Source organism: Setaria viridis, chromosome 2, assembly GCF_005286985.2.
Source record: "Setaria viridis chromosome 2, Setaria_viridis_v4.0, whole genome shotgun sequence".
Taxonomy (NCBI): domain Eukaryota; kingdom Viridiplantae; phylum Streptophyta; class Magnoliopsida; order Poales; family Poaceae; genus Setaria; species Setaria viridis.
The window spans coordinates 46,830,978-46,856,715 of NC_048264.2; the positions used below are offsets into that span (position 1 = coordinate 46,830,978).

General features: G+C 48.4%; 2 protein-coding genes across 2 annotated transcripts; one reads left to right on the forward strand and one right to left on the reverse strand.

The window, feature by feature from the left end:
- Nucleotides 1-338: 338 nt before the first annotated feature.
- On the forward strand, nt 339-2,051 carry LOC117846328 (CBL-interacting protein kinase 29). Its single transcript, XM_034727472.2, has one exon. The coding sequence runs from the start codon at nt 489-491 to the stop codon at nt 1,785-1,787; it is 1,299 nt and encodes a 432-aa protein (XP_034583363.1). The 5' UTR covers nt 339-488; the 3' UTR covers nt 1,788-2,051.
- Nucleotides 2,052-17,235: 15,184 nt separating this feature from the next.
- LOC117844884 (CBL-interacting protein kinase 2) lies at nt 17,236-20,096 on the reverse strand. Its single transcript, XM_034725708.2, has 2 exons — nt 19,875-20,096; nt 17,236-19,130 (listed from the first exon to the last, which is right to left on the reverse strand). Exon 2 carries the CDS (start codon nt 18,785-18,787, stop codon nt 17,435-17,437), a length of 1,353 nt encoding a protein of 450 aa, XP_034581599.1. The 5' UTR covers nt 18,788-19,130; nt 19,875-20,096; the 3' UTR covers nt 17,236-17,434.
- Between the last annotated feature and the right edge of the window lie 5,642 nt (nt 20,097-25,738).

Sequence of the window (25,738 nt, forward strand, 5' to 3'; positions counted from 1 at the left end):
ATTTATTAAAAACTAACAGACCTTTCGTACTAGTATTTGCTAATCAATTGTACGGCCAACATCACGAAAAGGAAAAAAAGCGTGCAGATTCCGGAAAATGAATGTACAAAAGATAAATAATTATGGGTCACCGGCATTTTTTTATTATTATTTCATTTTTTAAAAAATTATTATTGCAATTGAGTCACCGGCGTTTGATGGCACGAACTTTCGCTGCTCCTGCCGTGCAACCGCAACGGGACTGCCACCTGAAACCTCCGGGCCCACTGAGCAGACACGCTTCCAGCATTTTCCCCCGCAGCGGCGCGTTTACATAAATACGGCCATCAATCCCCAAACTCAAACAGCCGAGCCGCAAAGCCACCCGCAGCTCCTCCGCCACGATCGCTCTCCTCCCCGTCGCCGGCCTGCTAGGGACAGGGAAAAAAAATTCCCCCGTCGCGCCCGCTCATTACGACGGCGCCAGCCGAGCAGACGCCACCGCCACGATGTCGCCCGCCACCGGCGCCGTCGCATCCGCCGCGCCGGGAGAGGAACCTCCCTCCGGGACGGTGCTCCTCGGCAGGTACGAGCTCGGCGGCCTCCTCGGCCGCGGCGCGTCCGCCAAGGTGTACCTCGCGAGGGACCTCCTCACCGGCGAGTCCGTCGCCATCAAGTCCTTCCCCAACCCCCGCGCCTCCGGCGGGGCCGAGGAGGGACGCCGGCCCGCGGCCATTGAGCGGGAGGCGGCCATCCTCCGCCGCCTGCGCCACCGCCACGTGGTGCGCCTCCACGAGATCCTAGCCACGCGCAAGAAGGTCCACTTCGTCCTCGACCTCGCCGCCGGCGGCGAGCTCTTCTCGCTCGTCGACGCTTCCGGCCGCATGACGGAGGACCTCGCGAGGCACTACTTCCGGCAGCTCATCTCCGCCGTGCGCTACTGCCACGCGCGCGGCGTGTTCCACCGCGACATCAAGCCGGAGAACCTGCTCCTCGACGAGGCCGGCGCGCTCAAGGTCGCCGACTTCGGGCTCGGCGCCGTGGCCGACGGCGGCAACCTCCGCCACACGCTCTGCGGCACCCCAGCGTACGTGGCTCCCGAGATCCTGTCGAGGAAAGGGTACGACCCGGCGAAGGTGGACATCTGGTCCTGCGGCGTGGTGCTGTTCGTGCTCGCCGCCGGGTACCTCCCCTTCAACGACGCCAGCCTCGTGAACATGTACCGCAAGATCTACGCGGGCAAGTTCCGGTGCCCGAGCTGGTTCTCGCCGGCGCTGCGCGACCTTCTCCGCCGCGTGCTGCACCCCAACCCGGACGCTCGCATTGACGCGGACGGCATCGTGGCCCACCCCTGGTTCTGCGACGGCGCCAGCAACGAGGAGCTGGCGCGCCTCATGGTAGGCGGCCACGAGGAGGCCTGGTTCAAGCCCGAGTTCAAGGAGGACATGGCGAGGGAGATGACGGCGTTCGACATCCTGAGCTTCTCCCCTGGGTCCGACCTGTCCGCGCTGTTCGGCGCCGGGCCGGGCAAGGAGCGGGTGTTCGTGAGCGAGCCCGCCGCCGACGTGCTGAGCCGCGTAGAGGCGGCCGGGCGGAAGGAAGGGTACCGCGTGAGGAGGGAAGGGAAGCGGGGCACCGGGCCGGTCTACCTCGAGGAGGAGAGCGGCGGCATCGTGGCGAAAGTGAGCGTCTTCAAGCTCGCTGACGCGGTGTGCGTGGTGGAGGTGGTGAAGGGCGACGGCGCGGAGGCCGCGCTGTTCTGGACCGAGCGGCTGCAGCCGGCCGTGAAGCCCCCGGTGCTGAGCTGAGCCTGAGCAGGAGCAGCGCCGCCGAGGGTGAAGCCGGGTTCCTGCTCCTGGTGCCGGCCGGGAACGGGATTCGTTCGTGACGTCTACAAACTTTGTTGTGAAAAATTCTTTTGGTTCTTTGGTGTGTGTTGGTATTGTACGTATGGTGCCTGTCACGCTCGGTGATTAGAGCACTAAGCAAGATCTGGTGCCCGGTCCGCGAAATCATGTGTAAAATACTACCAAGGCAGCAACAATGAATCCTTGCGATGTTGAGACGAGCAACCAGTCAGGCTCAGCGGATGCTTCTAATTGACGGCATGGCTTACTTAGAGTCTGAGACGGGACATGGTGGATCCAAGAACTTTACCTCAAAATAAAGAAATGGATGTCAACGGGCAGGGTGGCCAGACGATGATTCCGAGAGACTAGAAAAACCACAAGTTGCCGATTAATCGCTGATGAATCTGATGCTGGATCGGGGCTGGATACATCGCGGAAGCTCTGGGAGTCAACCGCACGCAGGTCAGCCGTACAAGGAGCGCCGCGTGGGGCCTCGTTTCTCCGTGGCATGCATCCATCGCCCTGGACGGGAAAACAAGGCGGACAAGGGGCCGCAAGCAGTATGGGCTGCATAGGACCAGGGCACTCGTCAGCCGGTCCCCCGCATCAGTTGGGAGATGCCAATATGCCCTCGCATATGCCGCCCGCTGCTTGTACTACACAAGAATGGACAATGGTATGGGCAGTTGCAGCCAGTGGGTGATAAGAGCACCGGAGGCAGCATGCCATGCCATTGTAGCCGGGAATATACGCTAGCTGTGAGATCTGAACGGCTGATCTGACGATGAATGATAGTAGCATGGGAGTGAGGCCTGGCCAGGTCAGCAGCACCCATGGCTCATGGCTACGCGTCTTCTGACCTGAGCGCTCATGTCCAATTCTCCATGCGGGGGTTGTTCTTGTTCTTCCGTCAGATTCAGATACACCGGCTAGACACTACTGAGCCCCGGATGCATGGATGAAGCAGCGGAGCCTGTGCTGTGCGGCTGATCTGAGCGTGGCCGTCGGGATCACAGGCTCGGCGGCTGGCTGATGCGGCGGTGCCGTGTACGGAGGGCGGGACCGCGATCGCGCAGCAGACGGAGATAGCAACGGATGCAGGCCGCGGTTTTGACTAAAGCGCATGGTTTTCCACTTGTTCCTTTCACTTATTTCGCAGTCCTTGAATCCTTGATGGAGGGACAGGACAGCCGGAAAAGGATCGGAAATCAATTAGTAGCTCATGAACCAAACGTCGGCCAGGATTTTGAACTTGTGGCCACATTTCATCCACCTGCCCACACCAGAACACGTCCACTTGACTAATCCCCAAAACTAGTGTCCCGGTCAGCCAAACACGTACGCTTAAAATTTAAGGTGGAGCTGACAGAGAGCGACTTGGAACAGGAAGATGGCACAACTTTCAGAGCCCCTCACAATGCAATTATCATGATGGCACGAACGCAATTACACAACCATTCCAAGCTTCCGACTGAAGGACGGCGTCTCTTTACAAAAGCTGCTACCGATCGCTAGAGAACTGGACACGAAGCAATGGTACGGTTGGCCGTCAGTAACTACGCTACACTGCTTTATCCAACAGAGGCAACCAACTTCACGGGTCCTTGCGCCTCCAGCTCCATTATTGTACAGCTCCCTTCCCTGCGTTTCTATTGGGTGCGTGCATGCTTCCGGTGAGCTGGACAGTAGTGCAGAACTGGAGCTTGTGATGAGTAAAGTGCGTGCGGCCATGTCCATGTGATCCATGTGGCATAGGACATTACTAGTCCTCGTCAGCTAGCTACCATGAGCCATGATTGGGCAATGCTCAGATCAGTCCAGGAGATTAGGGTCCAAATCGGGCAAACGCGAGGCATTCACTGATAGCGCTGCTGCCGTATATCGCTCCAGTAGGCTATCATCAGCTGCTGTCGCTACTCACCGACCTCACATCTTGCATTGCATTGGCTGCCCACCCACACGATCTGGCCTCGTACCCGCCCCCCAACTTAACAAGGTGTCGGAGCAACCAACGCAACGCGTTCGAGCTAGACGATGCTTCCGCGCGGCGGCCCCGGCGCCCTTGCCGCCGGGAGACACAGCACGATAGGCGGTGACCGCGATCGGCGAGCTGAGACAAAGTTCAAACGGGACAGCTCCACCGGCAGTCTACAGACATCGATCATAGGACGATCCGATCCACGAGGTGTTCCACTCTGATTTGATCCAAGAACAAGATAGCGAAAAGGATGTGTCAATGGCTCTTTCTTGCCAGCCTCACTAGGGGCAGACAGTTGGATGGCAACATTGGAGTACTGTACTACATGTTAACCTCATCAGCCATCGACCTCAACATTTTGGAGATCGATGCTATCTAGTACTACTTCACATGTCTCGTGGCCAGGAAGGGTTTTATCCAACTGCCTGGACCAGCACCGAACGCCCATTGCAGCCCAGCCAAACACGTACACCTAAAAGCTCAGCTCAAGCTGACAGAGAGTGTGACATTGAGCAGAAAGCGCAATTATGCAACGTATTCTTAGCACAAGTTAAAAGCTCGCCACCGGCGTCTCTTTCGTAGTGGAGTGGAAAACTGGTAGCAGCGGTCACTAGAACTGAAACCAACACTGCTTTACACGCTGCTGCATTGCAATCTGCAACCAACTTCACGGGTCCCTCCCTCTCAGTTCCGATGCCTCCAGCTCCATTGTTGTGCTGTCCTATAACCCTGGGTCCTTATCAATCCGCCACCTCACCTCTAATCGTCGACGGGGCAAAGGCAAAGGTACCGATCGAGAAAACTGGTGGTGTTGATCGTGTTCTTGTTCAATTATTTGGTGTGATATGTAGTGTCCCAATGCAAGGTAGTCCCCATGCATATCATACGAGACCAGGTGAACAACTGATACAAAGATTGATGCTGCTGACGCAGCGGGCATTCCCTGGTCTGTTGTTCTTTTGGATGGATACATGCTTCAGAATGCAGTGAGCTGGAGTGCTGGACACTGGATAAATTCGAGTTTGTGAGTGAAAGTACCTGAGGCCATGTGAACCATGTGGCAGGGGATGTAACTCGTCACCTATACAATAGACAGTTTCCTCTAAAATAAAAATAGAATAAAAAAAGGCTAGCATATATTACCCGTGATTGGACAATGTTTAATACAGAAGATAAGTGTTTGAATTTGGTATAAGAAAACTAAATGGGTTCAAAATGCGAGCAAAAACACACTAGGGCCTTCTTTCTGAAGCAAGCTAGTTATAGTGATAAACAACCTCTTGTTTTTTTCCATTTCCTGAGGTTAATAAGTGAGTTTGATTACTTCAACTGATGGTGATGGGCGAACCAATGGCCTACCGAGACGTGCAGAGCCGGCGTATAACGTTTTGTCCTATATACTAATAACCTTCCCTTTTCAAAATAAAGTATACCACGCCTTACTTTAAGTAGTGGTAGTTAGAGCAAGTCCAAAGCCAGCTGAAATTTTTTCGTAGTACGTTGTTAACAAACTGTTCGTGGTTCAATCAATTGGGCCTATATAAAAAAATTAGATCAACTTAAAAGGAGCTAGATGATTTTTCATTAAGAAGAAAAAATAGACACCAAAATTCCAGCTAGAGGTGACACGAACCTGGGTGGTTAGTTCCACCCTAACCAGTTAAGCTATGCTCACTTCCTATTGGGCTTATATATGAATCCATTTTTCGAAGCTGGAAACACTTGGTATTGCTTCACTTAACACGCGCCTCCAGCGACAAAGCACAACATCATGTTGTTAAAACTTTAACATTTTTAGTTGGCTGTAGTTGTAACACTTTTAGGTGGAATCGTCTGTTTCTTTCTTTTTGTGTTTTTTCTTCCCCTACTCCTTCTAATAAAAATTACGGCAAAGTTCTTACCGCTCCGTTCAAAAAAAATTTAAAACTAATTAATCTCCATAGAACTAACCGGGTGTAACATGGCACCAGCCAAAGGCCAAAAGGGCGGCTGCCGAAAATGTGGCAGCCTAATTAACCATGAGCTTGATAAGCAGAAATGCATATTCATCAGGAGGTTCGGAAAAGTTCAATTTGCGATGGGATCGGAAAGGGACTTGCACGTCGCGATCTGAAAAGCTGCCCATTACTAAGAACCAATTACGTGTTCATAAAAGACATGTTTACTACATGAAACAGAGGAGAATACGATAATGTGGCCAGACCGTCAGAGTATTACCTGCCAACCAGGTCTTTGTCAGGCACTCAGGCTCCAAGGACGCTTCAATTTGAAGGCATTGGAGAGGACGATTTGTAGTGTGGATTGGCAGCGCGATGAGCCTTCTCCTCAGCCGGGAGCTGCAGAACTTGCACGTACGGCATGGATCATGGATGGATGAACTTGCATGTGAACAGACGACAGGGCATCCCAGAATTGCATGTCACGCGTACCACGAGCGCCGCGTCGGGTCGGGCCTCGTTGCTCTTCTCCGTGGCATCGTCTCCTCCGATCCCTGCACGACCTACACGAGGCAGCATCCCGCGTCCCCATCCATTCCCCACACTGACGACCCTTCTTCTTGGTTGCTAACTCGTGGCTCGCTTGCTACTCAGCTGGTCCCTCATCACTGGCACCAGTGTGCTACCAGACCGTTGATGCCAAGATGCCATCGCATAGGCCGCTGTTTCTACACAAGCAAGAATGGTATGGGCAGTTTGCAGGTGATGATAAGAGCATCATGCCGTTATAGGGAGATAGGCTTGCTGTTGAGATCTGAACAACTGTTCTGATGATGAATGATGGTAGCATGGGAGTGAGGCCTGGACAGGTCAGCAATAACCGATGAGGCTATACTTGTGCGTTTTCTGGGCGCTCATCAACTCCAACACCAAGTGAGCTGTTCTCCGTCGGCTAGTCTTTAGGCGCGACCGCATGGATGGATGAGCCCCGCTTGCCGCACCCCATGCAAGGCCGTGGCCGTGTTTGGCTGGTAGTTTTCCCATTGTTTCTTTCACTGATTTCACTGTCCAGAAGATCAAGATAGAGATCTCTCAGCACAGAGGTGTTCGACTCTAATAACTCGATGGAGAAAAAGGATAGGAGGGAAAAGGATATATTATACATGGTAACCTCAGCTAGCAATCATCGACCTTAGGAATCCCGATGCCCACAGTACTGTAAGCTCCGTAATGCGGACTAGGCTGCAATTGAGGATAGAATCAAACGTAAATTAAGTATTTGGAAGGCCAAACATTTATCTTATGGAGGTAGGTTGATTTTATTGAATTCAGTCCTAAGTAGCTTTCTCATGTTTATGATGTTATTTTTTGAAATTCCAAAGATGTCCTTGAAAGACTGGATTTTTATAGATCTAGGTTTTTTTAAGGCAACAGAAATATCACCTAGCTAAATGGGGCATCCTGTGTCGTCCTAAGGATAAGGGGGTTTGGGCATAACAAATCTATTGATTAAAAATAGATACCTTCTGAGTAAATGGTTATTTAAACTATTCAATGAAGAAGGAACTTGACTGACCTTGCTCAAAAATAAATATCTAAATTTGAAGTGTTTATCACAGGTTAGAATTAAACATGGAGACTCAGATGGTTCATAAACTAGATTTTGGGAAGATACTTGGATAGGCCCCAAACCACCTAAAGAGCAATACCCTAACCTATATAATATTACCCATTATCCCACACCACGGTGGCAAATGTTATTAACCAAACGCCACTAAATATCTCTTTTCTAAGGGCTCTAGTTGGGGATAAGCTGAGTGCTTGGAATGACATGGTGGCAAAAGTAGCTAATTACCAGCTATCTAATGAGAGGGATATTTTTAACTGGGATTTACATAATCACAGTTATTTTTCAGTCCGGTCTATGTATCAATATTTGATGAACCAGGATATCTCTTTTACAAATAAATTTATTTGGAAGCTGAAGATACCTCTAAAAATAAAAACCTTCCTTTGATTCACTCAGCAAGGTGTAATATTAACAAAGGATAATTTAACTAAGAGAAACTGAACTGGTAGTCAAAAATATTGTTTCTATGATTGTAATGAGACAATTAAACATCTATTTTTTGATTGTCAGCATGCTAAAGCTATTTGGAGAATTGTTCATATTGCTACCGGGTTAACTCCACCTAGATCAATTTTCCACATGCTTGGAACTGGTTAACCAGCATAGATAAGAAGAAAAGAAGATTGATTTTTATGGGGGTTGCTGCACTTATGTGGGCTATTTGGGGGTACTCGCAATGATATGATTTTTTAGAAAAAACGGTTCACTTCTTTTATGCAGCAGTATTCAGGGAAGCTTATTGGCTGCGATATTGGTCCCTACTGCAGTGTGAAGACACAAGGGAGACTGTCTGTATGGCAAGTAAAGCATTAGAGGTCATCGTTTTGGATATCTTTGCTAAGAACGGATGAAAAAGTAATAATAGAATTTGCTTAGGATTATTTCCTGAACTGTTATTTTTGTTTTTGTTAGACCATGTTTAAAACTGAACGGCCGTGTCGATCACAGAGGCCGAAAACAATTCCATTTTCTAAAAAAGCAATCATCCGACCTCGACATTTTGGAAACCATCAACAGCGACATTTTGGAAACCATCAACAGCTAGCTTAGGGACATTTTGGAAACCATCAACAGCTAGCTTAGGCGTCAATAATGGTACTAGGAAACCAATTAGTAGCCCATGGACCAAACGTCGTCAGCCAGGAGTTTCAATTCGTGGCCGAATTTCATCGAGCTGCCCACAGCAGAACGTCCACTTCTAGTTAATCCCCAAAACTGGCGTCCCCGTCAACCAAACACGTACGCTTAAATTTAAGGCGGAGCTGACAAAGAGTGACACCGAGCAGGAAGACGACACGCAAACTCTCATAAGAGAACCCTTCATAGCACAACGGCTGGAGTGCAATTACACAACTAGGCATTCCAAGCTTTAAACAGGACGGCGTCTTTCACGAACAGAAAGAAAGCTGCTAGCGATCGCTAGAGGACTGGACACGTAGCAATGTTCCGGTTGGCCGTCAGTACATCAGCAGCTACACTGCACTGCATTAGCTGCAGATACAACTAATTTCACGGGTCTTAATAAGCTTTCTCCTGTGCCTCCAGCTCCATTATTGTACTGTCCTATAGCCATTAGTCCTTATCAAAGTGACACCTCACCTCTCATCATGTATTCTTGTTCATCGCTCGGGCAAACCAAAAACAATGTGGCCGATCGAAACTCTCTGCTGATGCTCATCACTGCTCAGCAAAAGTGTTTCTTCCTTGGATTATTTGGTGTGACGATATATGATGTCATGTCCATGGGTAGGTCACATGCATATACGCATGAGAGCAGCTGAACAATTGTTAAAAGGGAGGATGTGGCGCTGCTGACGCAGCAGGGATCCCCCCCTTCTCTGTGTTTCTCTATTGGTTGCATGCTTCCGAGTGTGCGGTGAGCTGGACAGAACTCGAGCTTGTGAGTAAAGTGCGTGCGGCCAGGTGATTACTCTTCTCGTCAGCTAGCTACCAGAGCCATGATTGGGCAATGCGAAATCCAGGAGATTAGGGCCCAAATTGGTAGGGAAAACGTAATATAGTACTCTGTAGGCCCTTATTTCTTTGAAGCTATAATTGACAAAACAAACTCTTGAATTGTTATTTCTCGGAACTAATGAGTGGCCCTTATTTCTCTCAAGATATACTAATTAGTGCTCGAATTGTTTATATTTGATTACTTCATTTGATGGCGATGGACAAACAAATGGTTTGCTTAGACGTGCAAAGCTAGCGCATTGTCCCACCCACCTCTCCTTTCTTTTCAAATAAGTAAATCACATCTTACTTTAAAAAGGGGTGGGTAGAAAAAAGAGCCGGCATGTCAAGTTTTTTTCTTTAAAAAAATAGCTCTATTCTGTTTGGAGCTAGAGTTAATTTTTAGTCCATTTGTTTATAAAAGTTCATTCTACCTCTAGGGTGCGGGAGAAGAGTGGATAAGGTTTTTTGAGAGTATTTTGGTTTTTTGTCATTCGTATCTAAAATTAGCTACAATTAGCTGGATTTGAAGGGCTAATGAACTAAAATTTAGTTGGAGTTGTCTAATTTTTAGCTTACGTTTAGCTCTTCTGTTTGGATCATCAAGAATTAATTTTTAGCTACCTAAAGTTTTAACCCTAGATCCAAACAGGATCTAAGAGCAAATTTCGTGCCGGCAACGTGAAGAGGGAGTCGAATTCGAACACTGGAACACTGCACCTGGTTCCGGAGTCGGTTCGGGGTTATTCTCGTTGTCTCGTTGGATAGAGATCACAGGAGTAGGAGGTCGGAGAAACCAACGGCGGAGGCAGCGATGCCGGCCGTCGTCGCTGGGTTGCGTCGCGTTCAAGCTTGGGGGATGCGATATGATGCGACGCGATGCTTCGCGCTTTACTGTGCTCCGATCCGGTCCGTCCTTGCCGTCGGGACAGCAAGATAGGCGCCGGCGAGCGGCTTGGTGCCGTGTACGCCGGGAGAGACCGCGATCGGCGAGCTCAGATAAGTTCAGACGGGACAGCAGGTCTGATGGCTCCACTGGCGATCAGGATAACAAACCGCCTTCATGAGGACAGGCAGCATGGCGGGTGGTTTCTTTCGCTGGTTTCACCGTCGACGGCGTACAGAGATCATAGGACGAGGTGTTCCACACTGACTTGATCCAAGAACAAGATAGGGAAAAGGACGAGTTGATGTCTCGATGGAGCCGGCGATACCGAGTTAGCTCTGCAGCTTTCCCTTTCTGGTAGGGACAGTTGGATAGCACTGGATGGGTCGAAGTCGATTGGAGTAGTGCATGTTAACCTCAGCCATTGCATCGAGCTCAGCAGTTCAGAGAGGCTAGTACACTTACTTCAGTAGTCCATGGACTGAACCCTCACCACATGTTTCGTGGCCAGGTTTTATCCAACTGCCTGCACCAGGACCGAACGCCCATTCTTAACTTATCCAAACAGATAAGAGTCCCTCCATGTGCAACCATACACGCCCACTGAGCTGAAGCTGACAGAGAGTGTGACATTGAGCAGATAGACAACAAAAGCACTCGGAACCAGTCAGAACAATGCAGTAAAGCGCAATTATGCAACGTATTCGAAACACAAGTCAAGAAAGCCCCGTCGGCGTCTCTTTCCTAGTAACATCGACGAGAAACTGGCAGCGACCAACAGAGAGCTGAACACGAAGCAATGGGCCGGCTAGCCATCATCAGTACTGAACACTGCTTCAGAGTATTAGATGCTGCGCTGCAACCAACATCACGGGTCCCTCCCGTCCCAATTCCGATGCCTCTAGCTCCATTGTTGTGCTGTCCTATAACCATAAGTCCCTATCAATTCGCCATGGACGGGGAAGGCAAAGTAATGAGAACCCATCGGAAAGATGCTGGTGCTGATCGTGCTTTTTGTTCAATTATTTGGTGTGATATGTGGTGTCCCTATGCAAGGTAGGCCACATGCATATCATACGAGAGCAGACGAACAGCTGATACAAAGATGTGGTGATGAAGTGAAGTGAACGATTCTGCTGACGCAGCGGAGATTCCTTGTTTTGTTTTGTTTTGTTTTGTTTATAACTACAATGTGTCTTGTTTTGTTTTTGGATGGATGTTTCAGAATGCAGTGAGCTGGACACTGGACAAGTTTGAGTTTCTGGGTGAAGTACTTGAGGCCATGTGCTACGCGTGGCAGGGGATGTAACTCATCACCTACACTTTAAATAATTGTCTCTAAAATAAAAAATAAATAAAAATAAAAATGTTATCATTAGCCGTGATTGTACGATGTTTAATCCAGAAGATAAGGGTTTGAAATTGTTATAAGAAAACTAAAGGGGTTCAAATGGGAGCAAAATTAAAACATACTAGGGCCTTCTTTTTGAAGAAAGATAGTTCGTGATAAACAAACGCTTGACTTTGTCATTTCTTGCGGCTAATGAGTGAGTTTGATTACTTCAACTGATGGTGATGGGCGACAACCAATGGTCTACGGAGACGTGCAAAGCCGGCGCATCACCTTCCCTTTTCAGAATAAAGTATATATACCTCGTTTTACTTTAAGGAGGAGTAGTTAGAGCGAGTCCAAAGTCAGCTGAAAGTTTTTCATACAAAAATTGAAAATTGTTTAATGTTGACAAAACAAACACTGTTCATTATTGAAGCAATTAGGCTTCACTTAACACCTCCAATGCAAATTAAAACTAATCTCCATTGATCTGACCGGGTGTAACATAACATGGCACCATCCAAAGCCCAAAAGGACGGCTGCCACCATGAGCTAGCTGATAAGCAGAAATGCATAGTTGGGAAAAGTTCAATTTGGGATACAGATTCACACATGGGATCTGAAAGGGACTTGCACGTAGCGACGATCTGAAAAGCTAGCTGCCCATTACTAAGAACCAATTACGTGTTCATAACAAACATGCATGTTTATTGCATGAAACAAAGAAGAGGAGAATACGAGTTGGAATGCATCACCTCCTCCTGAATGCCTGAATACGTCACCGTCACGGCATGAAACCTATTGGCCAACCGAAATGTGTGTGGAGTTAAGCTGATCATCAGCACAGAGAAAAGCAAGCAAGCATCAAAGGAGAAATCTAGAGTAAGATTGCAACTTTTAAACGCAAACGGTGCATTTAACATGGACGTGACGGCCGCCGTACTTTCTGTGTCGAAACGTGAAATGTACGGCTCGCCATTGGCGGATAGTTCTGCGGACGTGTATATCGTTTACTTAAGTTATCACCTACGGAGTACTACTGTATATGCTGTCGCCAACCGGTTGAAACGATGATGTGGTCAGAGTATTACCTGCCAACCAGGCTTGCACGCACAGCTATCACATGTCTGTTAAGCTGGCGATCGAGCTGGGAATGGAATGGTCGACACGGGATCCCTTATCAAATGTTTCCGTGATTGAGCTGCACGACGCCGGCCGGCAGGGAATCTGAACACCGTGCTTCTGATATGTCCGCCTGGCCGTGGAAGCGGACATGGCAGACCTGTTGGCAGCATCTAGAGGACGCTGGCATTTCTAACTTCTGAAGACACACCACTGGGTACAGGTTCGTTGGGAGAGAAAACGAGAAACTTCACTCACACTTGTCGGCAGAAAAGATAGGAAACTGATGAACCACTTGCGAGACACAGCCCAGCTAGCGTTGGGTTCACAAACCAGGTGTTTTATGTTTCGTCATGGCCAAATTACACCCAGAGAAAGAAGAAAAGAAGGCAGCGTCTCTTTCAAAGTAGTAACATCGAACGGAGAACTGTTTTTGTAGCGATCACTAAACTGGGCACGAAGCGAGGCCGGCTAGCCATCAGTATTCAGTAGCATACTGAACACTGCTTTAGATGCTGCAGCGCAACCAACCTCACCTGTCCGTCCCTCCCTTCCTCCGGCCAACTCCGATGCCAGCAGCTGCATTACTGTGTGCTGTCGTCCTATAGCCATTAGTCCTTATCAATCTGCCACCTCACCTCTCATCATCGATCTGACATGCTGCTGATTACTGGCCACCACATGCGTGATACAGTATGAGCTGATGAACAACTGATAACCAAAAAGATGCGTGTGATGCTGCTGACTGCCGATGCACGGGGTGATTCCTTGTCTTGGATGGACGGTGCCGAATTGAACTCGAGTGAGTTTGCGAATTGCGGCGGCCATGTGATCCACGTCCATGGGGCATGGGTCAGCTAACCTGGGCCATTATTGGGCAATGTTTATTCCAGGAGATAATGCTGGAAAATGTATCTAGAACTAGGGCCCTTATTGTTCTCGAGCTTGTGAGTGACAAGCAGGACTGTTGAATTGTCACTTCTTGGAGATAATCAGTGCGTTTGATTGGAGTGTTGATTATGTCAAGCAGTGATGGTGATGGGATAATTTAATGGCTGTATATAAACAAATCAAATCAAATACTAGTACAAAGTGGTTTGCTGAGACGTGACAAGGCGGCTTTATATATTGTCGTTCCACTCTCACTTTCCTTAGCAAATTAAAGTATGGCACGCCTTACTTTACGGAGCAGCCGGTAGAACAAGTGCAAAGCGAGCTGAAGTTTATGAGAAAGAAATAAACAACTGTTATCGTTGACAGCGCTGACAATGAAGTTGACACATAAGTTATACTAGTTTTTTTTAGAAACTTTTATACTACTAGTATTAGTGCTTCAGTACTGTCCAAAAAATGGTGATTATTAAAATAATCCCTAGCCAAGACAAATCTCACCAGCCACTGAAACTTGATAGACTTCCCACAATGCGGCATGAAAAGCAATGGAAGCATGCATCCAATAAAAGATTAATCTGGCCGTAAATGCAGCCATTGAACCTTCAAGAAGGATCAGAATGCAACCAACTTGGAAACGCAAGGCGTACGGTGAAATTAATTAATTAATCTGGCCGTAACCGGCGGCTGTGCCTGTGCCGGTCGATCGCAGTAGTCCCCGCAGGTGAACCGTACGGTGGCCAACATTCTTCCCTGATCGATAGTGCTGCTGGCCAAAACAATACTCAAATGGTAACGTACATGCTGGCACGTTAACATAGTGATGAATAATTGAGCGAGAGAGGAAGAACGTCCACGGAAGATGCCTTATCAAACGCGTACGTGAAACGTGATTGAGCTTGCACATGACAGTGTGGCATATTTTGTGATGTGCAGCTGTAAAATGGTAGGGCTTCTCACTTTCGCAAGAATCTCGTAAAACCTTTCATCGAAAAAAGAATCTCGTAAAACCGACATGTAAAAAGTCCAGGGACATTCCATGACAGAGCAATGATAATGGTGGTCTCGGTGTTTGTTTGTTTTTTTTTCCCTCTAAGCTTGTGTCTGTGTGTGGTCAGCCCAGCCCAGTAGTGGTACGAAGAGGGACGTAGACAGAGACAGCCCAGCTTGTGGGCTTGCCAGCCCGCCCCCCGAAACACTAACTTGTGGGCTGTGTAGTCCAGCAGAAACGAGGCGGCGGGTGGGCCTGATAGGGTAGAGGTCCATCCATGACAGCGTTCAGGGCCGTGTGCTTTGCTATCCTGAAACTGAGGAGGACCCAGAATTTACCACGGCCCATCAGGCAATGTTTCATTATAAAATCAGAGCCTTCTCCGTCTTCCGATAATATCTGAACAGAGGGAAATTTTCCATTTCGTTCATGATGTGTGCACCGCTTACAACGGTGGGCCTCAATGCTTGTTCGGCCCCTGAACCTTTCGGCCTTGGGCTCGCTGTGCCTGGGGCCTGTCTCGTTGCAAATAGCAAAGTGATATCCCCTTGAGCATCTTCCGATTTTCCTTCAAACTAACGATTCCTCCAGTGATCGGTCTGTGTCCCCTCCCTGTATACAGCAGTAATTCTTCAGCTCCAGACTCAGACAGCACCGTAACTTGCCGAGAAACAGCCCAATCAATGACCCAAAACCTCCTTGCGCCACGGATCCGCCGACCCACACCCACCGCGCTGTTCTCTTCACCCCCATCACTCTCGCTCGGATGCATTATTTATGCACGGCCACCACCAAGGTCCCGTCGTCGTCTGTTGGGCTGAAAGCAACAGGGCCCGCAATCATTGCAAGAAAACAAGCGGCCGAGGGCGAAAGAGCAGAAGTTTCAGGAAGCAAAACGATTCAGTGAATGCAACAGAGCCTCCCCACTCCCCCAGCCGGCCCGCTGATTCACTGAATGCCCGGTAGCTTTGTGCAACCGGTGACGGTGAGCTATGCATACTTTGGTAGGATGTGCGGTCGTGCATTTCTACTGGTATACAGGACGACCGCAGTTGCCTCCAAACTGTCCGAAGGCGACCACCGTTTTGGAAATTTGTAGAGTTGAGCCGTCAGGTCGACAACTGAAAGTTGAAACAGGCAAATGTTAGTGGCCATTCTAGGCTTGAGGACAGTGAAGCCAGGCCTAAACTCCTCCCCTTCTGGTACCACCAGACTCCAAGACGCCGGGACTGGCATGAGAATAAGAGAAGAAAAAAAGGCAGAGAAACAAAGTTTATACGCTCCTTATTTTCCTCTACTTCTTTCCATCAACGAATGAAATGCACGAGTAGGTGGGAATCCGTATATACGCCATATATGACGATACTTGGTGATCTCCACATGAGCCTTCATTTGCTGGCGAAGGTGCTTGAGGACAATGCATGGCCAAGTTGCATCAGACATTATTCTGGTCCGGTGTAGAGATGTCTGGAGAAGTGTCCTGTTCCTGCCCACAGGAAAGCAATCCAACAAGCATATCATGGGTTTGTTGAGCAATCATCATGTAAAATAAGCAATGGAATTAAAAGTGGTTATAAACATGCGGGGTCCGTGTCTTAATCAGTGGACCAGCAGACATTTTTTTTTCCCATGGTCACCGAACGTAAATTTACCTGTTCCTGGGATTAGGCTGAGGCGTAGCTAAGCACATCATAGATTTTGCCTCTTTTCCTTATTTTCAACAAACAGTTGTCTGATCATCTTTATTTGTAGTAAGAAGCAAACGATTGCCTGAACTTTGTAAGAAGTGCTAGAGCATGACAAATGGAAATGGAAAACTTCCTCGTTCAGCAGTCCAGATTCATCACATCTACCAGTTATTTCAACAATACTAGCAGATTTCAGGTAGGTGAAGTCAAAAGCTCTCACAAAAAAACAACTGCAGCAATGCATGAATCTAGCCTCCCCCGAACCATTGCAAAGCCGCGCATAATTGTATTAGAGAAATCAGCTACAGGTGTGGCGCCGCAAAATAAACTCTACCAGCCTGTAGCATGCACTTTATTATCTGCCCGATAAAAATGTAGCCGTATGCAACAAATAGGTCTACCCCTCTAAACTTGTATTCTATCTGCAACTTGGGACGTATGGCCTGAACACAGACAAACAATAGTGGCAAATCACATCGTGCAGACAGGACAAAGCCCTCAATTATCTCCGGGCCATAGCAGCACAACTCTGCTGTACACTCTTACCAGCAAAGAAACCTTTTTCTAAATAAAAAGCATATCACCTTAGCTTTTTTTTTAAAAAAAAAGCCATGCATCAAAGATAACATTTCTAACAGTATCTTCCGAAATTAAAGATCTAAAGATACAATGATTCAATCATGTCGATGACCAACCCGTAAAAGAAATTGTGACCAGGTTCAATTTATGTACAGAAAAGAATCCTCCAAACTTGAACCGGAGTAATTATTAGTGCATACTCATGAATGTCCAAGAGGCTTAACTATTGAGAGTACCTCGACGACCTATTATTTGGAATTATTTTTCCCTGCTCGAATAAGGTGCTACAAAACTCACTTTCAAATAGGCACTTGGTTCTAGGCTGAAAGAGATTCAAGCAATTTTCCAGAAATATATCTTGTCTCTGCAAGCACAAGCCATTGTAGTACATTATCACATCTGTCTTCGATAGCAATTTGCGTCAAAAGTGAAACCATCATTTCAGTTTTTGAATCCCAATAGACGAAATGAGAACGACAATTGTTTAGCTTTGAAATACAGAAGCTTATATTGGTAATACAAGGGGAACAAAAATAAATGACGAAAGGGTAAAAACAAAAACTACATGAATGTTGGAAACTGCCTCGATCAACGTTTTGCACTTGTCACAATATTTAACAGCACGGCTGCTGTTGCTGCTTCGGCTGCTCACCTTGCCAAGCCCATACTATGTCCTTTAGTGCTGGCCTCATCTCTTGGTTCAAAACCTTCTGGTACTCTAGAGTATCACCGTTTGCCTTTTTTATCTCCACAAGGTGAAAGTTCGGGCTAACCTCAAATATTTCAGCATCAATGCCCATCACCCCTTTCCTTCCAGGCTTGGAACCTTCCATCTTCAACAAACCACCATCCTTCTTTGTGAGCTTCAACCGCAAACTCTTTGCAACATCCTCAATCTTTGATATGATCGTCGAGCTTGTGTTGGTGGACGTGAATTTAGACTCTCTCTTTTTGTCAGATTCTTCAAACATACCTGACAGGTCCAAACCAGTTGATAGAGATATTATATCAAATGCATTCATGTTGATGGGCTTCTTTGCTTCTTGTTGCTTGCTCTCCGTATTTGCGATGTTACTCACAGAATCAAAATCTGCATTCATGTCCAAAGGAGGGGCATCCTTTGTTTGTAAGTTATACCTGAGTAGCTTTGCATTTAGTCCCTTCCTAAACCATGGATTCTCCATGATTTTTTCCATTGAGATTCTCGTACTGGGGTTAGGATCAAGAATCCTTTGCAAAAGCCTTCGGACATCGGTAGAGAACCAACTTGGACATTTGAACTCTGCTTTCCCAATCTTCTTATACATATCCATCAAGTTTTTATCATGGAACGGGAGATACCCAGCAAGTAGCACAAAGAGGATGACCCCACAAGACCAGATGTCAGCCTTTGCACCGTCGTAACCTTTTCTATTGATAACTTCTGGTGCGACATAAGCAGGTGTGCCACAGGTTGTGTGCAACAGGCCGTCTTGTCTTTTGCATTCAGCAAGTGCACTTAGACCGAAATCCGACACCTTGAGATTGCTATTCTCATCAAGCAGAAGGTTCTCCGGCTTCAAATCTCGATGATAGACACCCCTGCTATGGCAAAAGTCCACAGCGCAGATCAGCTGTTGGAAGTACTTGCGAGCAGCATCCTCCTTGAGACGTCCTCGCTGAACTTTATTGAACAGCTCTCCGCCTCTCACATGCTCCAACACAAAGTATATCTTGGTTTTGGTAGCCATAACCTCATATAGCTGCACAATGTTGGGATGTCTCACAAGCTTCATGACAGAGATTTCCCTCTTGATCTGATCGATGAGGCCAACCTTCATAACCTTCTCTTTGTCGATCACCTTGATCGCGACACTTTCAGAGGTCTTTGTGTTACGGGCACGGTACACCTTGGCAAAGGTTCCTTGTCCAAGCATTTTTCCCATCTCATACTTCTGCATCAAAACATTTCCTTTCTGTTCCGCCATCACACCGAATGTATACTGCTAGTACACAAAAGGCCGGACTGATCCAAGACTTGAAACCAACGGACTCACGAGAAGCCTGCAAATTGTTTTTGAAGACTTCAACCGTCTCCTCCGAGGTGGTGCTCTAAGAAGATGGTTGAGCTGCCACGTCGAACCCCATTGTGCAGAAGCACAAGGAGCAAGAGCTGCGTGTGTTCTTGGGCCCCAATGTCATCAAGAGGCGGCAAAGAAGAGGTACGGGCGGCTACCCTGCCAAGTCCCTCACAAGGTGACTCTTTAACATGCAAGCACATCTTTCTGCATTCCCTAAGGTGTTTCCTTGTTATTGAGAGACCAGTTCGTTCTGCGGAAAAGAAAAGAAAAAAAATAAGGTCAGTCATAATTCAGAAACTAAGAGAACTAGGTACTTGGTCTTTAGTAAAAAACTAGCACACAACACAGATACAAGTTGGAAGCAGATGGACAGATATCATGCACAGACAATCACAAGTTGCTAGCTCTAACCAGATTATTTATTATATACATAGCGGCACCGGCAGCTCAAAATTCACTAGCAGTAGCCATGCGCAAGGATCTAGTCTTGTGGTGGTAGAACTCAAAAATTCAGTAATAGTAGCAGTGAGGATCTAGTAGGTCTTGTTGCGGTATATTTAAATTCCCACTCCCAGAAGACCACAGCAGTACAATGATAGAAAGAATTGTAGACTGGAGATGTTGGGACTAAGAATCCGGGAAATGAAATGGTACGCGTATGAGATTATGACAGGCATCTACGACGTACTAGAAGAGAGATCTTTTGTTTGAACTCTGCATAGTGGAAAATCTCATAAAACTATTGCATCGCGCGGAGGACAAATAAATCCAGAGACGTCGCCTGTCTATCGATCCAACCAACTCGCTAACAAATTAAACAGAGCAAATCGCGTGCAGCACGGATCTGTTGTTTTTGTAATAGGCAAAATGGGAACGGTGACCACCAATCAATAACCATGCATAGAGCTGAGACGAATCATGCACATACATGTTGACAACGGATCATCAATCAACGGGAGTAGAAATTGAAGGGGGTGGAGGAGAGTCATCGTACCAGATCCGGACGGCCGAGGACGAAGGGAAGGCAGCCGCCGCGTGCGACTAGTTAGCTGGTGCAGCGCTGCACGAAGGAGGAGGTCGGTCGCGGGACTGGAGCAGCAGCTAGCGAAGGAGATCGGGGACGACGGTGAGTGGTGGACGGCGAGGGGAGGGAGGGGAGGGAGGTGGATGCGTTCACCCGGACGAAACAAATCTGGTGTGGTGGTGAGGCGGCTTGCTCGCTCGATCGGTGCTGTTTTTTATGCGGCAGGAGGCGAGGCTTTCGGGGGCGGTGGACCCGGTAGCCTTAGGGGCAGGAGGGGATCCCCTTCCACGGAGGAGATATTGCCTGCCGTTCCCCTCGCTCGGTTAAAATCACCGTCACGGCTGGAAAAATTACCGGTTGGTTCCTTGACCAAGCATTAATAATAGGTCTAAAAGTTAGTTTCTCATGAGTCTTCCGTGACTCCTTAGTACCGGTGGGAGCTCCAACCGGTAGTGGTTGGAGTAAATGTTACCCATTCGTACCGGGTGGAGCTCCACATAGTACTAATATGCATGATGACCTTTGGTACCGGATGGAGGCTCCACCCGGTACCAATGTGCAACTTTTAGTATCGGTTGAGATCCGGTACCAATGTGTAACCTTTAGTATCGGTTGGAGCTCTAACTGCCCGCCCGCCCCCTTATCTCTTCTCTCTCAACCTTATCTCTTCTCTTCTCTCACACTTATCTCTTCCCCTTCTCTCTTCTCCCCAGTCGCTCCCTTTCCCGCAGCCACCCCTGCCGCTGCCCCCGTCCTCTCCCGCCGACACCCCCTCCTCTTTCCCCCAATCTCTGCTCAGTCGCTAGCCAGCTCTACTGCCCCTCCCCTTCCCCCTCTGCTCGCCCCTCACTGGCAATGAGGAATGGCAGTGGAGCGAGGTGCAGGGCAGTGAGGAGCACCAGCGGGAAGCGGCGGCCAACCGGAGGCGGCGGGGTGCAGGGGTGCGGCAACGGGTTGGCCACAGCGGCGGGCGGGGCACAGGTATTTTCTTCTTATTTTTTTTGCTCCAGGGCTGACGGCGGCGGCGCCACCACGCCCCTCTCCCTCCTTCCCCCTCTCCCTCCTTCTCCCTCTCCCTCTCCCTCTCCTGCAACTTCCCTCCCCCTCCCTTCCCTCCCACCGTGCCCAGGCTCTGGCGCTCCGGGCTTTGGCGGCGGTCGGATCCGGTGGGGCAGCGTGGTGGTGGCGGTGACGGGGCAGCGAGGTGCGGCTGGCGGGATCCGGCGGGGCTGGATGTCAATGGCTGGCAGGGCAGCGAGGTGTGACTGGCGGGATGCGGGTCACGGGAGAGGGGTAGCCCGCACTGACGCGGCGCGGTGGCGGGATAGTCGGGCGCGGCTGGCAGGATACGGGCTCAGGCGATCGACCGGATTTTTTATCTAAAATAACAATATCGGTTGCACAATCGGTATTAAGGGGGTTAGAAATCGGTACTAAAGGTACTTTTCCAGCCGCAAGTGACCCTACCCGCTACCTAATTAGGGGAGGCTGGCCCACCAATAATTGCCCAACTTGTCGCCGTTTTACCACGGCGCGCAATCAGTGAGCTCGCCCATCGATTTCTCCTCACCCGCGTGCGACATCAGAATTGGGATGAGCGTGTGATCTCGGCGGGTCGGCAGGCCGCACGCGTACACCGGGTGTCCCGGTGGCCGTCCGCCAGCCATGTGCTCGCTCTCACGGCCAGTGAGGTGCCTGGAAAGACACGCAGCCAATTAGAGGAGGTAACCAAACCCAAACAGGCGACTGACTGGCGTGGTGGTAGAAACTAAACGTGGAGTTTGCTACACCTTCCGAAAAGTGAAAAATTCGGCGACAAACCGATGTGAGGGAGTAAACAATTGTTACCCGGCGTCTAGAAGCATGCGTGGTAGGAGTTACTGTATCGCTTCCATGGTTGCACCAGTCACCAGCTAGCTCTTCAACAGCATCTTTCCATAATATAAAGGCTTGTTGGCACCAAAGAAAAAATCACAAGAAAAGGTCAACAACATACTCCAGTATGGTTTCCTGCACGTGACCACAATACTAGCTATCATTGTCAGGGGGTTGGCCACCCTTTGCTCCTGCCCGTCAGTTTCACGAACCAATGGCGTGCAGGCAGCGATCAGCTGGTAGGGTGTTGCTCATCACCACCTACATCCTCCACCTGTCGTCGACCTGGTGGCTGCTTGTCGCTCTGTTCCGGTGGCGCGACCTGAGCACCACAGCGCGCTTGCACCTAACTGTTAGGCGGCGTCAGATCGGTGGCTCCTTCCCCTTGTTTTTACGACTCGATATTAGGCTGCCGGTCGATCGATTGGTAGGTTATTACGAGATGGGGACGTTCATGCCATGATCACGTCACGAACCCAACAGGACGACACGTCTCACTTCAGTACTCATCATCAGAAGCTTCGCGATGTAATCCGGATCATCGAGAATTGGGTAGGAATTGCACACAGATGAAACTGCCGTAATTCTCCAAGAGACAAGATATTCATCGTTTTCTTTTTTTAAAAAAATACTATTCATCTTTCTACAAGCGAAAAATAAGAAAGAATCCACCAAAAAGAATTTCTGTAGCCTCTTACTCTGAAATCAGGATCCTGGAAGGAGAAAACACCGAGACAAGGGAGCTTTCAGCCATGCGGGAGGGGCGTGGGCACTGGGGGCTGGGGCCCTGGCAATTTGTCGGACCATGGCAAGTCCATCCAACTCGAGCTTTGTCCCTTGCCGGAGGCTGTCCCTGTAAAACCTGCGGACGTTCACTGCCATCTCCGGAAAAGATTCGGGTGCCTCTGTTCTGACCTGCTCCGGTGGCGCTCTCGAAGCCGCTCCTCTGCTGCTATGACGGCACGGCACGCCTTAGTCGAATTGTCTCCCAAGGTCGCGGTCCCGGAAGCAGTCGCCGTCTGGGACAGTGCGTGGTGGCAGCGCCGTTTTTGGCTGCTCGTGAATGCTGGGACCGACAGACAAAGCAAGACCGTTGGAACTTTGTGTGCTCCGAAATGCAACGCAGGACGTCAGATCTGTATTCACAAACATGGGCTCCTGGCTGCGCCTCTCTGAATGAATGTTTCTTCTTTTCTTGAGATCCATGTATTTGCCCTTTTTTCCTGAATACCCTGGGAGAGCTGCACATCATTGCATATTTTGAACAGACATCATCACACACTCCATGAGCAGCTGGCCTGAAGGCCCATCCTAACCGACTACTCGCAACGTAAACAACCTAAACGACATGCACCAGCTTCAACCCATAGCTGGGCTTCCTGCTTGATGCCTTGTATGCGCTCTTGTACCGAGGACATCTGCCGCTCGAACAGCCGCGCACTGCGCTCTTTCCAGAGTTGCTAGAGGACCAGCACGAACAAGGAATCGAGCCCTTTTCTGCTTCCTCTCGGCTGAAGCCTCCGGATGTGCGCCCACCAATCCTGGAGAGTAGCTGGCTCCGCCAAGAACAGGCAATTGCAGTGCATCTATGAAAGGGCCGCCCACCATATCTGCCTTGAGTACGAGCAGTTAACCAAAATGTGATTGCCTGTCTCATTCTCCTGGTCACAGAGCCAGCATTCGTCAAGGGCATCCAGGTTGTGTCTCCTTCGTCGATCTGCTGTCCAAAATGTGAATGCGCTCTGGTTGTGCAGGACGAGCTCCCCAATGTGCGGACTTAGGCGGTACCATGGGTATGACTGAACATTTCCAGGCACCATGTGCAGCTTTGTTGTGGTTGGGATTAACAATTGCCTAGTGTACATCCATTGAACCAAAATGCATCACTGCTATTCTGTCTACGGGAAGCTGCTGCGACTGAATCAACGGCGAGAGTAACTTTTCTGCGTATCTCGCTCAAACTGAGCCACCGCACAAATTGTGGGCCGCGCGATCGAATGGTTGCTGTCACAGGTTCATGAGCTGATACGCCTTGTACAGATCCCCTGATTCTTCCGCCATGAACACGAGGACGACAATGCTAGCCACAGCAAACGTCGATCCTCCTTGGACTAGAACAACTCTCCTACCGTCACGCATCTTCCAGGTGGCACCACCAGCTCTTCCCTTTCTGATACACTGGGCCCGGCTCCTATGGCAGCTCGACACCTGGTTTGCATTGGTGTGTCCATCAGACTGACCTTCCACGGCTCACCATCACACCTCATGACATGATGAGCTGAGCATCTTGTAACCAGCTTAACTGGCTCTTCTAGGGGAAAAAAAACTAGGTAAACTGGCCCTGTAAAAACTGAACAGGTACATGAGAGACCATATCAAAGCCCTGTTTGTCATGAAAGCGTGCTCTCTCTTTTTATTTTGAGTCAATATAATAAAAGGGAAAAAAACTAAGCAGAATTGACTGACCTCAAATGCCTGGATGCAGTGCTTCAAAACTATGGGCAGTCTTTCTCAGAAGCTTCTGCACGTTAGTGGCCATTCCCTACCACCACTATGATGCCATGAAGTGGCCCGAGCAAGTCAATTTCAGCAGCTTAGACTAATTCTCGTCTAACAATGACACCTACTACGGACAATTGGAATCTAAGGGGCCCTAATCATGCTCGGAAACGTTGGACTTTATTTCTCAAATGCTGCATGTCTTAATCAGTCGGCAATGGCCAATTGCACTGAAATATCTGCTCTACTTTATATTTCAGGCACGCGTATTACATCATCCGGACCAAAAACAAACAAGCAACGAGCTTTCACCACAGTGCAAACAAGGATTTGTTCACAACTTCAGATGATGACACGGTTCAGAATCTATTTACAACGGAATTGCTCTTGACTTGTCAGAACAAATGAGGTACAGATAAGCACGGCAGTTTGATTTTTTTTGGGTCGCCGCTCTATAAAAGCACAGTTCTGCAATTATGTCACTGTAGCCATCCAATTTGACCAAAACAAGAAAATGTAGCAGATGTACCATATTATAAAAATTCATCATTTATGGAAGAAAAAAGTTGACTTGGAAACTTGACTTCAAATTAGAGAAGAAACGCACCTAACCTTGTTGTTTATCTCCAAAACCACCAGCCAACATTGTTCGGAAGAAAAAAAAAACAGCAGCCAAAAGAAGTCTCTTCCTGGTGCTTTCACCTGAAGTAAGCAACTAGGCTTAAATTAAACAAAGGTAAAACATATATAAATCTCTCAAACCGATGAGAGCTGCAGAAGTTGCTGCCCTAATAATTGACTAAAATACGTGAGGCAAAAGGAATTGGTGTCTCCTACCAGAACAAGAATCATGATAACAATCTGTTATACTCCCTCCTGTACATGGAGAACAGTACTCATGATGGAGCACTAGCACTATACTACTCTCTGTGATGGCACTCCTAACTCCATAATTGCTGTTGTTTAATCCTATGTCCCATGAATTTCTTAGGTGCTGGACATGAAGCTGCTGCTAACTGGAGCAGGGTTCAGCTAGCACGTTCCAGCACCAGATGTTCATTTGCATGTTGAATGAGAAGACAAGGAACAATTGTCTAATGCTTTGACATAACAAGGAATTTTCCAGTCCATCCAGTGAGTGGTGGGCAATTCTTCCTCCAAATTTCCAGTGGATTCCCAATCATGCATATGTTTATGATGCATAACCTTGGCAGAGCTCCTACCCTTTTCATTGAAAGAATACACATCCAAGATTCTTTTATTATTTTTTCCGAAAGAAACTACATCTTGTTTACAAAGAAAAGAAACTGTACCTGTTGAAGATTTGTAAAGCAGTCAGAGTAAGCCAGGAAAGTAGCGAGACATTGGAGCAAAATCATGCAGGAGAAAATGCAAGATATATTGCAGAAATCTTGATGAAACGCACAGTTTACAATATTTTGCTGCTCCCTTTTCCCATG